This window comes from Equus caballus, chromosome 31 (assembly GCF_041296265.1).
Source record: "Equus caballus isolate H_3958 breed thoroughbred chromosome 31, TB-T2T, whole genome shotgun sequence".
Classification (NCBI taxonomy): domain Eukaryota; kingdom Metazoa; phylum Chordata; class Mammalia; order Perissodactyla; family Equidae; genus Equus; species Equus caballus.
Genome location: NC_091714.1, coordinates 3,125,580 through 3,141,741, shown reverse-complemented (window position 1 = coordinate 3,141,741; position 16,162 = coordinate 3,125,580). Strand labels below are relative to the sequence as shown.

Sequence of the window (16,162 nt, the reverse complement as noted above, 5' to 3'; positions counted from 1 at the left end):
CCCTCCCGCTTTGCGTTGGGCTGAAGTCCTGATCCGGCGCAGGAGGCCCTAAATGGCCTCTGCTGTCCCTTCGGCTCTGCACACCTTTTGTCTCCCCCCACGTTCAGTATTTGATGGTGACACTAGCTTCCTCAGCGTTTTCAAACCACTGCGCCTTCCCCTATCTCAGGGCCTTTGCACATGTTTCTGCTTCTTGGAAAACACTGTCCCCAATAATTTGTACATCTGGTACCTTCTTCAGGTTTCAACTCAGCTGTCACCTCAGAGAGTTCTTCCTGAACACTCAAACAGCATCTCATTTGTTCAGCTGTTGGCTGCCCCTTTCCCACCACGACAGTGTCAGCCCCTTGAGATTAGAGATGCCGGCTTTTCCGCTGCCATGTGGGCCTCAGTGGCCCAGCAGTCACTCACATGCTTGACAGTGAATAAGTTAGTCGTGGGCTTTTGCTGGGAGAGGGTCACTGTCTGGCTGGCCACGCAGGACTTGAATCCCCTCCACAATGCCCTGACCTAGAGCAGGTCCGGTCTGACACTTGGAAGGACTCCAGGGGTGGTACCAGTAGCACCTCTGAACAGCGCGGTGTTGAGCCAGGCCGCCGAGGCAGATGTGTGAACTTAACTGCTGCGCCACCCGGCCGGCCCCTGAGACTTTGTGTTTATGATGCAGTATTCAGTAATGTAGGTTTTTTGAAGGAAATCTGTATGTGTAATTGTAGATAAAGCATGAAGTGTGTGCATATAAATATGTATATCTTTTCTTAAACTTGTTAGGGACTGGAGAAGAAGATGACTACGCTGATGACTTTAACAGGTGAGAAAAATAGTTGGGCAGCAGCTCTGTAAGCACTAAACGATTTCTGAACGCAGGACAGGGCGACGGGATTACAGGGCGCTTATGTTAGTGTATTGGAGTCTCTTGTTCAGATTGATTGAAGAGGGGTAAAAGAGGGAGAACCCCAAATCGTACACGGGACTTTGAGGCGTGTTTTTGATTTTAGCTTAGAATGTGGAGGTCTGCATTACGTTCAGGAATCTTGGTGAGGATGCGATGAAGAGACAGCGCTGCCGGCGGGGCTTGGGAGCCACTCTGTCTTCACCGTGTTGTGGGAGCGCCGTCTCTCCTCCCCTGTCTCTGCTGGGAATTATCTGCATTCACCTTCAAGAACTTGTCCCTCAAATTATTGTTGTGATTCAGATGACATTTCTTAATTTTTTTCAGATAACTTTTTTGTAAACAGAAAGACAGTATCATCTGTGAGTTGGCTAATAATTAATTTGGAAGTAATATTTGGTGTGGATATGATTAGAAATTTTAAATTTGAGTCTAAGAATCCTAGATAATTGCCAGTTTTTCCATTTGGGAATTTTTTAATCTTTTTACAGTAATTTACAGCTTTTTGAGAGATGGCCGATGTAGTGGAAGAAACTTTACAAATCTGGGCTGGCTTCCTCCTTGCCACGGTGACCAGAGTCACTGCCGTGGACCTTAGTTTCCTCACCTGTGAGACTGACTCGGCTGTCCCTGTCCCTGTGCTAGTTATGTTAAGGGTCACGTGAGATAATGTGTATGAAATGAATGCTATTTAATATTTTATATTTATTTGAAGGATTAAAATAAATCTTTGAAAGGTGGAAGTGGTCGTTGGTCTCTTTAAATGTTCTTGTTTTTCTTTCCCCTGAAATTAGTACCAGCCATCGCTCAGAAAAAAGTGAGCTCAGCATTGGTGAGGAGATCGAGGAGGACCTGTCTGCGGAGATCGAGGACGTCAACACCAGTGACAAAGTACGGGGCGAGCGTTTCCCACGGGTGCTGTTTGTGCCCATTGGTTGCCTTGATTTAAGTGTAAAGCTTCAAAAATTTACACAGATTAGGAGAAAAACAATTGAAATTGTGAAAGGTTATGACACAGTTACCTGGTCCAAGTCTCAAAAGAATGTCTTTAATGAATGTGTGAGATCGTTTTCAGGTGTCACTTCCTTTGGTAACTGAGTGCTTCTGAAATGTCTGTGCATTGTTCTGGGGACCAATTGCTATGGGTTTAGGTGGCCCCAGTGGGTCAGGACTAGAGTCAGAATCAACCCCCTCAGTGGTGTGGGCAGTCGGTATAGGCAAGAGGTCACCTTCAGAGGAGACGGGGGAACCGGTGTGTGCGTGCGAGCACTGTGAGTGCAGGAGGCCAAGAGGTCACCTTCAGAGAAGACAGGTGGGAGCCAGTGCGCGCGTGGGAGCACTGTGAGTGCAGGAGGCGAAGCGCAGCTTGGGGCACAGGCCGTTTGTGAGCTCTGAACAGGTGGGTCCAGGCTGGCGCTGGGACCCACGGGAGAAAAGACAGCAAAAACGCAGTCGGCCTGTACAATTAGGAGTCCATTGGAGATCCACATTTTGCCTTTTTTCTTGGGCAGAGAGCAGAATATTCTTAGATGTGTGTTGCATGTGAGGGGTAAGGCAGCCTCTCAGGGTCATAATGATTTGTCTTTCTCTTTCCTTTGGATCTCATGTCATCCTTCAGAGGCCTAAACATGTCGCTTTAAAGTTACCGAAGAATTCCAGAAGGGTTACTTTAGCCACCAGTTTTCTCGTTAATGTAGAGTTTAGCTATTAGCTCAGCTTTTTGGTATTATCGCAAATTTCAAAACAGGAAGAAGAAGCTGAGGTAAAGGACTTAGGAATGTGAAGCAGTTTGTAGAGTATAAAAGAGAGAAATATATTTTAAAAAGTATTTCAGACTCTGCTTGCATCCTGACACCAGTTCTTTTCTTTCTTTTGAACAACAGCTTGATGACCTCACACAGGACCTGACTGTGTCCCAGCTCAGCGATGTTGCAGATTATCTGGAAGATGTTGCATAGACATGAAAGAAGGAAGTATTCCAATCAACAAAGGACAAAGGACTCTGATTGGTTCCATTTTTTTTTTTTCAGACAATCATTCTTTGCTGGAATGTCTGCTCCCTATTGGTGCCTTGTGTTTCAAGAAGACTGCAGATATTTTTAAAAATTAACTTTTCATTATACTAAACAAGATGCTTCCAATTTGAGCCCATGTGTGGAAGATTTAATATTCTTAATTTGGTTTAGCTACACGTTTCTCTCTGGAAGTTATCTACACTCAAATTCATTACAAGGAGCGAACCCGTGAAATTACCAGTATTAAGAGCGTCTGAAAGGTGTCACTAAAGCTGCAGGCTCACCCAGCTGCGCTTGCGCGTGGCCTCAGCCGTGTGGAGTCCGAGCCTGCTGGCTGCTAGGTGGCTCTGCAGAGCGCTGGCAGATGACCTGGTAAATCTGTAGTACTGAAGCCTATTGCTGTCAGTTAAATTGGATGTGTTAGCTTTATTTTGTATTTCCTTCCATTTGGAAGGTTCGTTAGACCATTAAGGTTATATTAAAATATTCTTCTGTGTACTACTTAGTTTTGCTTGTTTTAAAGAAATCTGGAGGTGGTTATGACTTTAAATTTGTGGAATTGTCACTGGCAGCATTTGCAGTCGCCGCCCCTGTGTCCATGTGAGAAGCTTTAGTCACAGGTTCTCTTTGTTATGGTTATAATTTATTATTTGTAAAGATGCCTCGAAACATATTAAATACCAAAACGCATCTGAAACCATTAAGCAATGCTTTTATTTCAGATCTGTAAGGTGCTTCTATTAAAATCCAAATTGGACTGTAACAGTAGTAATGGCCTAAGACCAGATCCAGTGTGCCGAGCTGTTGACACTGTACATAGTTTCCTTGTAACCCTTTAAAAATGGAGCCAGTGAGAGAATGCCAGACTGTCTCAGTTACACTGTAGGTTACTGATGTGCTGCAGTGTTGAAAGAATGACAGGAAGTGGTGCCCGCGTGTTCATATGAGTAAAGCTGTGATTGGGTGTTACATTTTGTACTTTTCAATTTCACTTAAATCATGGCTTTTTATTAAAAGTCACCTTTATTAATAAAAGGAACAAATTAGACCTAATTCATTGATATCAGTAAGTGACCAGCAGACTTCATGGTTTGTGTAATTCCAGCTTTTGATTTCATGTTAGCCTAAGTATTACAGAAATCTTTGCTGGACCCTAAAATATCAAGGTAAATGATAATGTAAGGATTAAGCTTATGTAACATTAGAATCTGACTTTATCAAATTTAAGTGAAACTGAGCCATCCATATCAAGAGGAAGTAGGACAGAAACTGGGCACGGGTGGCCTGGAAGCCTGGCCCTCGGCCCTCAGTCTGGGGGCCGCCGGCTTGGATACAGTCGGCCTTTCCTGTCTGAGCAAATGGCGCTGTGTGAGGACGTCGTCTGTGGTGCCCGCTCGCCGCATGCTTGTTACAGCGCATCCCCGTGGGTGCCATCTGGCCTCCAGTCACTGCTGTGAAGGCCAGAGTCCGTGTGGCGCTCCGGAAGCTCTGTCAACGGTGTGCTCCTGTTTTACAGGCTGGGAGCAGCTCCATTTCAGTGAAGTGATTTGAAAGTTTAGCAGGGGCAGCTGTTTGTGGAACATTTTTGAACAGTAGCATCAAAACTTGTCATTTTTCTATTTCCCAGATAATCTGACCTTTTGTTAATATCTGGGAGGATAGCGAGAAAAATGCCGAACATGAAACTTCCTTTGTCATCAGCACGACATGCATCTGAGTGAACAATTTTAAGTAGCTCGAGCTGTGAGAAAGTTTTGTCTGCACCTGTGTTCCTTGACTAGATAGAAGGTTTTGAGTGTGACCAGTGTTTTCTTTTTGTTACGAAATACATGTTTATGGTAAAATCTGTATTTTAGAGTGGAGTTTTTCAAATGCTAGATCTTGTTTATGGATGCGACTCACAGTGAATAAAACGCTCCTGCCTTCTGTTTTGTGGTGTGTGACAGCACGCGTCAGGTGCGGGCGCGCTCTCATCCTGCCCCACAGTGGCCTGTCTGCAGCACTCTTCACCGTCTTCTCCTTGCCCCGCCGCGCGGGCCTGTCTGCCCCTCCCGGCTGCCGAGGCGGTCCCCTGCTGGGTGAGTCTGGATCGCCCTCCCCCAGAACTGCCCCGGCTGGCCTATTTCCGTTTCATTCTCAGGAGCTCCAGCCTGAAGGGGATGACCGTTTTCCCTCCCCTCGTGTCACCGTCACCGTGCCCTGTGTGGTTTACTCCTCTCCGCTCTAACTGCAGGGGCCCTGTGGATTGTCCATGAGCTCCATTGGAGCAGGCACTTCTTTACCCACTGCATACCCGTGGTACCTAGAGGAGCATTTCGCCCCAGCATGTGCTCAGTAAGGGTCCCTGGGGATGTGAATGGACGCTGGCAAGGGGGCCTGGGAAGTGCAGTTACTGCTGGGCAGCTGCCTCCCAAGGACCAGGCTACTCAGGGGACAGCTGTCCAGACCCTAAACCTGGAAGCCCAGCTTCAAGTCTGAGGGGTGGGCTCATGGCTCAGTAAAGGCCATCTAATGGACAGTGGGTCCCTGGCGGCCCCTCCCACCACCAGGGCTCATTGGAACATTGCTCCTGAGGGAAGTGGACTGTCATCTTGTCTGTCGCTCGGCGTGGATGTTGGCACAGGAGAGGAACAGAGCAGGATCCACAGGGGCTGGGTTGATGACCCCCCTGGACCTGCACGCGAGGGTGTTCAGCCCCCCTGCCGCTGGCTAGGTAGGGTTGCCCCCTGTCCTCTGCCCCTGCACCCTGACCCACCCCTGCCATCTTGACACTCTACTGCCAGCCTCCTTCTAAGAAGGGGCATGTTTGGGGAAGCAAGTGCCGGGGACATCCAGGCAGCCACACTTAGGCGTCCTCCACACCTCTCAGAACTGCACGGCCCAGCCAGGAGCTCTGCACCTGAGGAGAGGGAGCGGCATGTTGCGAAAGGCTGAGGCGAGCCAATGGAGCAGCTTAGGTTAAAGGAAACGGTCAGAGAACAAAGTCATTTAAAAGTAAAAACCTAATTACATGACCAGAGATTTGAGAAAACTTGAACCTAAAAGAGGCTTCTATGAAAAAGGTACAGTCAAGATAATTTTTGATTAAAAACTTGGGCTAAGTCATTCAGTCCAAGGGCTGACTGATGAGATAAGTAAAAAAAATATTAGTAACCTCAAAGGTAAAGAATCTGCCTGTTTACCAAAAATGACCAAGATGGGCGCAGTATAGCCAAGAGACGAAAACGGAAGGTGGATTGAGGACCACAGCATCCACGTCCAGGAGAGGAGTTGCAGGGTTGAAACCAGGACAGTCAGACATCGGCAAGGATGCCCTTAGGTTCAGGGACAGCTGAGTGCTGAGCTGGGTGACGGAAGACAAGGCCCGTGGCTGGATGTCCCCCCGTGAAACTGGACAATTTTTATTGCCAAAAAAAAGACTTCCAAGATTCCTTGAAAGAAATGAGAATGAGAATTGCCAACACTGGATGCTAGAAGTAACAGAGCCATGACTACAAAGCTAGGAGGAAAAAATGATTTTTGAGCATAGAATTTCTGCCCTGCTGAGAAAAGAGTCTCCCTGCCAATGGGAAATGCGTCCCAAGGCAAGAGAAGCTGAGCCTGGCATCTCATGGGCCAGCCTCGGGCGGGCGGGCAGGGAGAGAGGCCGAGGGCTTTGCTGGGCCTGAATCTCAGGAAGGACTGGAAGAAAAGGGACAGGTGGGAGCAACAGACACCAGGATAAAGGGTCCAGGTGACGTCTAGGGGGTCTTTCGGATATTCTAGCTTGAAACAGTTGTTTTTGGCAATTTTTGACAATTTATGCAATCTTCAGATTTGATGATGAAATTATTTTTTCCATGAATGTTTAACTTTCAAACACTTGTAGTTTCGAAAAAGCCCATTTTGGAATGTTTTGTAAGTTGCCAGACGATTGGATGTAGATCTTAATCATACTTGTTTTCTTTTAAGTCACTTATGCTTTGTAAAACTGAGTGGTTTTACAGAAGAGTAATACAGATGAGGGTAGCTCTCCTGAAATGAAGATTTTTGAAGAAGTTGTCTTCTCACTTAAAGAATTTGGCATCTCTCTCCCCTTCTACTCTGGGTCCACGTGGTATGTGGTTTTTGATCTTTTTATCTGACTAAAGTTTTTTTTTTTAAAGATTGGCACCTGAACTAACAACCGTTACCAATCTTCTTTTTTTCTGCTTTTTCTCCCCAAATCCCCCCAGTACGTAGCTGTATGTTTTAGCTGTGGGTCCTTCTAGTTGTGACATGTGGGATGCCGCCTCAGCATGGCCTGATGAGCGGTGCCATGTCCACACCCAGGATCCAAACCAGTGAAACCCTGGGCCACCAAAGCGGAACGCGAGGACTTAATCACTCAGCCACGGGGCCGGCCCTTGACTAAAGTTTTAGCTTTGGTACAGAGAATGACCTGTGCCAACCGCGTGGAGTCTTCTGTTGGCCCTGACGCCACATGCTCCCTCACACCTGTGCTTTGCCTTCACACCCTGTTGAAACACGTCGTTGCTTCTGCGTAGGACACACCACTTTCCTTTCCCCCCTCCTCCCTCAACCCCCCTTCCCAACTCACACACATGGGCAACTCCTGGTCTCCTGTTCCCAGGCCCAGCGGCCCAGCGGCTTGCCGTCTGTTCCCTCTTACTCCCTGCACACCCCATTGTAAGGAAAACATTACCAATATTCCAACAATGCTCACCCATGTTCGGGATGCTAAGTGCCCATGCACACCACATGGCACAGCCGCACATGGGGTTGTCCCCAGCTGACCTCTTAGCCTTACTCAGGGAGAGAAAGGGACTTGCCGTCTCACCCTTGGCTGGATGGAGGCCCAGGGTGTGGGCATTATCGTCCAGCTCATGTCTTTTGGGGGTGGAGTGGCAGTAGAGGAGCAGAGTGAGGGCAGTGAAGGCCCCTGAAAGCTCAAGAAATCAAGAGGCCGGCGGGGATGGCTGGCTTTGTGGAGTGTGTCTGGCCATCTTCGGGGATGGATATGAACATGCCGTGAAGGTACGGTGCTTCTCTCTGGCTTTGCTCTTCTGAAAGAAGAAGCAGTTACATTAAATATTCTAAGTCTCCTCCTTCCACGGAGCAAAAGTAAAACCAAGGACAGATCTGAATGGCACGGCTTCTAGCTGTGCTTGGGGGGTGGGTCTGCCCCGGGTCTGTAACTCTCTCTCATCTGTCTCAGATTTCTAGCCCTCAGTCTGTACGGCCTGAGCTCCGTTATCTGACGTGACCTTTTCCTCTACCTCCCCTTCATGCCCTCGTCCCCCAGTGCCAGGCATCGTCACCAGCCCCTCAGCTCCTCTCTGCTGGGCGTGGCTCCCCCAAGCCGTCCTGTCCCTTGAACAACTAAGTGGCACATAATTGTTTCTCTAATATTTTTTCTTTACATTTTAAGGTATACTATTGTGCACAAATATATTGATTACATTTATAGAGGTTGCTGTATACGAAAGATTATAAATGAAAGTGAATGACATCCACTACTTTCATTTATCATGATTTATTATGGGACACATTTACTTGACCCACCTTGATTTATTAAGCACATGTTTCTAAGAAAATATTCATCAGATTACAAAGAAACAAAAAGACCGCCTGTACCTAAAGCTGTCTCCATCAAGTTTCTTAGAGAAAATGTATTCCTGGGGTTAAACGACACACTTGTGAATGGAATTTCTCAGCATAATCCCAAACTTTGGAACAGCTTATGCAAATTAATACTCTGTACATTTCAGCAAACATTTGCTGGTTGATTGCTGTCCTATGAGTCCTGCAAACGTGGAGAAGATGTGGTCCCTGTCCTGTGGTGAGCCACCAGGTCCCTTTTCAGTGAAGGGCTGCCCAGCCCAGCTGCTTGGGCACTCTGACGGCCCCGCCAAGGCCCACCTGGGCTGCAGAAAGCCTCGTCACCCAAGGTGGACCCCCACCGCCGGTGGCCCTCATCCAGTGATTACAGTGGCTGATCTGTGTGTGGACATAAAGGCCTGGCCGGCTCACCCTAAGTCCTAAGGGCCATTCTGGCATGGGGGGCCCTGTGGGCTCTGCAGAGGCTGCTGTTGACTCGCTTGGTGACCTCTCCTCCTGCCTCCTCCAACTTCCCTCCCACCCCACTGCAGCCATCAGGGCATTTGTGAGTGGGCACAACACCCTGCTGCAAAACTCGGTCTCCAAGAGATGGCTTCCTGGAGAGCCTACTCTGCGCCACCTAGTAATGGGGCCCTGGGAAAGCAAGGTCTATGCAACCGTGTGCTGAGGGCTGGGATACAAGAGAGCTGCCTGCCGTGCCTCTTAGAGACGTGACAGAGAAGAAGGAACCTGGACCCTGCGCGGGCACTGGAAGAGTGTCACGCATGACTACCAGAAAGATGGTGTTTGAGATAATCTTTGAACTTTGGTACCCTGGAAAATCGATGGGCTGGTGAGCTCTGCCCAGGATTGGCATCCCTCCTGTAATCACAGGGAATGAGCAAAAGGCCATTCTCAGAAGGAAGGGTATCCCCAACAAGGAAGTGAGGTGGGGTTGCAGGGAGGTGGGAGGCAGGTGATGAGCGATGGAGTGCATGAGCAGAGTGATGGAGGCAAGAGCAGAGTGATGGAGTGCGCGAGCAGAGTGAAGGAGTGCACGAGCAGAGTGATGGAGGCAAGAGCAGAGTGATGGAGTGCACGAGCAGAGTGATGGAGTGCACGAGCAGAGTGAAGGAGTGCACGAGCAGAGTGATGGAGGCAAGAGCAGAGTGATGGAGTGCACGAGCAGAGTGAAGGAGTGCACGAGCAGAGTGATGGAGGCAAGAGCAGAGTGATGGAGTGCACGAGCAGAGTGATGGAGGCAAGAGCAGAGTGATGGAGTGCACGAGCAGAGTGAAGGAGTGCACGAGCAGAGTGATGGAGGCAAGAGCAGAGTGATGGAGGCAAGAGCAGAGTGAATCAGTGCACGAGCAGAGTGAAGGAGTGCACAAGCAGAGTGATGGAGTGCACGAGCAGAGTGATGGAGGCAAGAGCAGAGTGATGGAGTGCACGAGCAGAGTGATGGAGGCAAGAGCAGAGTGATGGAGGCAAGAGCAGAGTGATGGAGTGCGCGAGCAGAGTGATGGAGGCAAGAGCAGAGTGATGGAGTGCACGAGCAGAGTGATGGAGGCAAGAGCAGAGTGATGGAGTGCACGAGCAGAGTGAAGGAGTGCACGAGCAGAGTGATGGAGGCAAGAGCAGAGTGATGGAGGCAAGAGCAGAGTGAATCAGTGCACGAGCAGAGTGAAGGAGTGCACGAGCAGAGTGATGGAGTGCACGAGCAGAGTGATGGAGGCAAGAGCAGAGTGATGGAGTGCACGAGCAGAGTGATGGAGGCAAGAGCAGAGTGATGGAGGCAAGAGCAGAGTGATGGAGTGCGCGAGCAGAGTGATGGAGGCAAGAGCAGAGTGATGGAGTGCACGAGCAGAGTGATGGAGGCAAGAGCAGAGTGATGGAGTGCACGAGCAGAGTGACGGAGTGCACACGTGGACACTACTCCATAGGTCAGAATCCCGGATGCTTAACTTACTGGCTGAGTGCTGTGGGCAAGTTATCTATTAGAATTCTCAGTCTCCTCATCTGTAAAAGGTAGCGTAAATGCATCCTGACCTCACAGGGCTGCCGTTGTATAAAGCAGATAGTGCTGTAGAGTGTTCAGCGTCATTCTTGGCAGACAATAAGCACTCTGTAAATATGAACGACTCTTACTAAGGAGGTGAGAGTCCCAGGTCTTAGCTTTACGTGGCTGTTGAGGGAAGGAGAAGAGAGAATGCTTTGGGTGATGGCTTAGTTTCTGATGAATTTCTGTTCCTCTTCCAAGGCTTAATTCAGATGTCACTTCCCCCAGCAAGTCTTTCTTCATCCCTGAGCTGCCTCCCGCGTAATGTGTTTCCATGATCAGGTTTGCTCTCATGTCCCTGTCGATGGTATCGTAACTTGGAGTTCTTGTCGTGACTCCACCACCACTTAAAAAAGACTTTGGTATATTAGCAAAATGAAAACCACCAAAAAAGTTGCAAAAATCATGGTATGCCATAAAAGTTTACATTGAATATGGTTTTAACGTGCAAAAATGTGTTGTCGTAGGATTGAAAAATCACCACTCTTGGTGCACTCCACGCTGGGCTGTCCAGGGGTGAGGTTCAAGCTTGAACTTGCATCATGAGCGTCTTTATTCCATCCTGCTTGATTCAGGCTGTGTGATAAAGAGTGATGAAACATCAGAAACTGCCCCGATGTTAAAAACTAGTAGTAACAAAATACTTGTCAGATTGTGCCAAAAATTGTAATTCATGAGATAAATTTTGAATAGAAATAATGAATAGGTTCTTGTATTATTTGATCATTCAATTAATGGAGAGGAGGGCATCATGTAAACAGATTGTAAAACTATTTAAATGAGTTACTGATTTGACACAAAATATTGAAGATGAAACAATGATTGTAAAACTATTTAAATGAGTTACTGATTTGACACAAAATATTGAAGATGAAACAATGATACGCCCTTATGATGAGAACACTAATGCAAAACTGGTTAATGAATATCATTGAAAGAACACTTATATTACTAAAATGATATTAGTCATTGAAAGAAAATTTGAAATGCCCTAAGACCTAAACTTACATGTAAAAAAAGAACTTGGAAAAGCTTTCCAGAATTTTACAGTTCTGAAACTTAGACGTTTCCAAAAATGAATTATAAAGATTGATGAAACTCTTAAAATACATCAATAATTGAAGAACCATTTTGATCATTCTAGAGTAAAATTATTTTCTTTTATCTCCATAGAAAGATATTTTAAAAAGTCATTCTGATGTGAACACGTGATATCAAAAAGTATGCCTCTAAAGCAATGTAGGAAATATGTATTATAACGATCTGTCAGGCAGTTAATAAAAATATTTTATTAGTTTCCTATTTTTTGTGATGTTTGTGGTATTTGTCAGATTTTTAAAATTTATGATTTGTTGGGATTTTGGTTCTTGTTCAAAGTATTTACATTCATAGCTAACTTTGTATACGTAATTTTGTATTCCTTTTCTAAAGGAAGGTAATCCCAAATTTTATAAGCTTCAAACACTAAAAACAAGGCTTTCCCTGGTAAGTAGGCTAGGAGTCTACTGAAAAGAAAACAGTGGAGATGGAAAAAACAGTTTAAATCTATTCTCACGTAGCATTGGTTATTGAAAATATGTAGTAGTCTCAAATTTGAGCAGATCTGTGCCTCAAAGAACTTTGAGAAATATTGAAAGTTTCCTGAAACTCAGGCCCTGAGAACCTTTGCTGGAAGGGTCTGTGACTGACATAATCACCCCTCGTCGTCTGTCATCCTCACCCACCATCGTGCCATGGGAATACAGCATGCTGAGCTTGGTCCGAGAGAAACGCGCCTGATCGTCTCGCGGTCTGACGGAAGCCCAGCTTCTCTCGGGTATGATGCCTGCTCCAGGGTTTCACCCGCATCAGCTGCTTACTTTGCAGCTCTCTGTTGTCGTAACATCAAGGTTCTCGGTTGCAAACAACAGGCTCAGTCTGTCCCTAACTTAGACAGAAATGGAATTTCTTGGAAAGACAAAGGACAGAGAATCAGGCAAGAACAGGCAGAACCCTGGGGAGGTTTGTCACAGAAACGGTCTGGCGCGGCTGTGGCAGGACACTGGACGCGCTGTGGTAGACTCTCGCCACCAACACTGCTGTGCCGTCCCCTGGCCCTACTTGGGCAGTCCAAGTGCTGAGCCCGGCCCTCGCCCTGAAGAGGCTGGGAAGAAGGAACTTCTGGTTTCCTGTGGCTTCAGTAGTGCGCGCCGCCTCCTGCAAAGACTCACATGGTAGAGAACATTCCCCAATGAGACGGACGAAAGTGGAAGAGCATGGCGAGTGGCCACTGCAGCCGCTCCTCTCAAAACTGCACCACTGCGACTTCTCAGATGTCTCGTGGTGGGGAGAATGGGTATAGTTACTGCCTACTGAGTGATTACTACGTGCCTGGATTGCTCGAAGCACTTTGTGTGGATTCTTATATCACCCTCATGATAACTCAACAAGACAGCAAATCAGTGAGAATAAGCTAGACTATGGTGCAAAGTCTCAATGGCTTCACCCAACACACGTCTATTTTTGTGCTCATGTTGAGTCCACTGCAGACCTGGGCAGCCATTCTCCATATGGCAGGTCAGGCCCCATCCTCCGTCCTCCACCCTCCATCCTCCACGTGGAGGCTCAGCCCCCACCCTCCATCCTCCACATGGAAGCTCAGCCCCCGTCCTCCATCCTCCATCCTCCATCCTCCACATGGAGGCTCAGCCCCCACCCTCCATCCTCCATCCTCCACATGGAGGCTCAGCCCCCATCCTCCATCCCCCATCCTCCACATGGAGGCTCAGCCCCCATCCTCCATCCTCCACATGGAGGCTCAGCCCCCACCCTCCATCCTCCATCCTCCATCCTCCACATGGAGGCTCAGCCCCCATCCTCCATCCCCCATCCTCCACATGGAGGCTCAGCCCCCATCCTCCATCCCCCATCCTCCACATGGAGGCTCAGCCCCCATCCTCCATCCTCCACATGGAGGCTCAGCCCCCATCCTCCATCCTCCATCCTCCATCCTCCACATGGAGGCTCAGCCCCCATCCTCCATCCCCCATCCTCCACATGGAGGCTCAGCCCCCATCCTCCATCCTCCACATGGAGGCTCAGCCCCCATCCTCCATCCTCCATCCTCCATCCTCCACATGGAGGCTCAGCCCCCATCCTCCATCCCCCATCCTCCACATGGAGGCTCAGCCCCCATCCTCCATCCTCCACATGGAGGCTCAGCCCCCATCCTCCATCCTCCATCCTCCATCCTCCACTTGGAGGCTCAGCCCCCATCCTCCATCCCCCATCCTCCACATGGAGGCTCAGCCCCCATCCTCCATCCTCCACATGGAGGCTCAGCCCCCATCCTCCATCCTCCATCCTCCATCCTCCACATGGAGGCTCAGCCCCCATCCTCCATCCCCCATCCTCCACATGGAGGCTCAGCCCCCATCCTCCATCCTCCACATGGAGGCTCAGCCCCCATCCTCCATCCTCCATCCTCCATCCTCCACTTGGAGGCTCAGCCCCCATCCTCCATCCCCCATCCTCCACATGGAGGCTCAGCCCCCATCCTCCATCCTCCACATGGAGGCTCAGCCCCCACCCTCCATCCTCCATCCTCCATCCTCCACATGGAGGCTCAGCCCCCATCCTCCATCCCCCATCCTCCACATGGAGGCTCAGCCCCCATCCTCCATCCCCCATCCTCCACATGGAGGCTCAGCCCCCATCCTCCATCCTCCACATGGAGGCTCAGCCCCCATCCTCCATCCTCCATCCTCCATCCTCCACATGGAGGCTCAGCCCCCATCCTCCATCCCCCATCCTCCACATGGAGGCTCAGCCCCCATCCTCCATCCTCCACATGGAGGCTCAGCCCCCATCCTCCATCCTCCATCCTCCATCCTCCACATGGAGGCTCAGCCCCCATCCTCCATCCCCCATCCTCCACATGGAGGCTCAGCCCCCATCCTCCATCCTCCACATGGAGGCTCAGCCCCCATCCTCCATCCTCCATCCTCCATCCTCCACTTGGAGGCTCAGCCCCCATCCTCCATCCCCCATCCTCCACATGGAGGCTCAGCCCCCATCCTCCATCCTCCACATGGAGGCTCAGCCCCCATCCTCCATCCTCCATCCTCCATCTTCCACATGGAGGCTCAGCCCCCATCCTCTATCCTCTACTCAGAAGCTCGGCCCTCGACCTGCATCCTCTAACTAATAATGAGTGTTGGCAGGGATATGAAGAAATTGGAAGCCTTATACATTGTGAGTGAGGATGGAAAATGGTGCAGCTGCTTAGAAATTCCTTTAAAATACTAAATGTAGAATTATCCTATGACTCAGAAACTCCACTTCTATGTATGCGCCCAAGAGGAAAGAAAACTTATGTCCACAAAAACTTGTACGTGAATGTTCTTAGCCATACTGCTCATAACAGCAAAAAGTGGAAACAACCCAAATGTCAGCTTATGAACGGATGTATCAAGTGTAGTATATTCACATCGTGGAATACTGTTTGGCAATAAAAGGAAATGAAGTACTGATGGATGCTACAACATGGATGAGCCTTGAAGACATTACGCTGAGTGAAAGAAGCCAGTCACAAAAGCCCACATATTATAAGATTTTGTATAATTCCATTTACATCAAATGTCCAGAATAGGCAACTCTTTAGAGACAGGAAGCGGTTGTCTAGGGGAAAGCAGACAGGTGAGCAGACTATGGCAGGGAGTGCTAATGGCTAATGGGTATGAGGCTCTTTCTGGGTAATTAAAACCTTTCAAAATTGATTGTAGTGATGGTGGCATGACTCTGTGAATACCGTGAAAACTATAGAATTATACGGGTGAATTGTATGGAGTGTGAATGATGCCTCAACGAAGCTGGTAAAGTAAGCATTGGACCGTGATATGAGCTGCATTATGGTATGCTCTGGCCTGCCATGCACAGCCCGGCCTTTCTCCTGGACCCTAAGTTTGTCTCAGCCATTCCAGCTCGCTGCTGGCCCACTTGCCCTTTGGTAGGTCATGCCCGGTAATGGGCATGGGACTGTAGGCTGTGGAGAAAATATTTTTGTGTTTCTGCCGGTTAGGGCTTTCTGAACACACTTTACTGGGACCCGGGACAAAGGACAGACCTTGGAAGTGACTGAACAGATAGAGATTCACCTCTCTTGTGGTCTGTGCTTCCATTTCCAAGGGAGAGGAACAATGTGTATAGAAGCCCCAGATTCAAATTTTGGGGGATCCTCACCTACAATACAGACCCCGGAATGGGTGAGGTGATGTCAGCCTGGCCCTCAGCGCACTGCCACAGAAGGGAGAAGAATTAGAGGAGAGGAAATCAAAAGGGTTATTGCTCTCAGGAATAATTTGTCCCTGCCCCAGCAATCTGTTGATGCAAATAATCCATAATAAATCTCTAAATCAAAATTGGAGTGAGTTTATTATATGAGCCAGGTTGAGGACTATAGCTTGGGGCTTCCTTCCCCAACGAAGGAAGCTTTGTGAAGAGGCAGGGTGTACGGAGTGGTTATATACCGTCTTGGAACAAAGAACATACATCACATATGACAGGAATCTCTCTTTTACTGCTGTCAGGGGACAGTTTGCTGGCACAGCAGGTCAGCGTCACAAAGTGAGCACAGCA

General features: G+C 48.6%; 1 protein-coding gene across 2 annotated transcripts in view; it reads left to right on the top strand.

Annotated features, from left to right (window-relative positions):
• Positions 1-4,835, top strand: part of CEP43 (centrosomal protein 43) — a 31,511-nt gene extending 26,676 nt beyond the window's left edge. For both annotated transcript variants that reach the window (XM_023633134.2, XM_023633133.2), the window contains 3 exons: positions 772-811; positions 1,687-1,783; positions 2,776-4,835. In XM_023633134.2, the coding sequence (XP_023488902.1) occupies positions 772-811; positions 1,687-1,783; positions 2,776-2,850 (212 nt within the window). In that variant the 3' untranslated portion in view covers positions 2,851-4,835. The remainder of the gene's footprint in view (positions 1-771; positions 812-1,686; positions 1,784-2,775) is intronic.
• Positions 4,836-16,162: the final 11,327 nt, after the last annotated feature.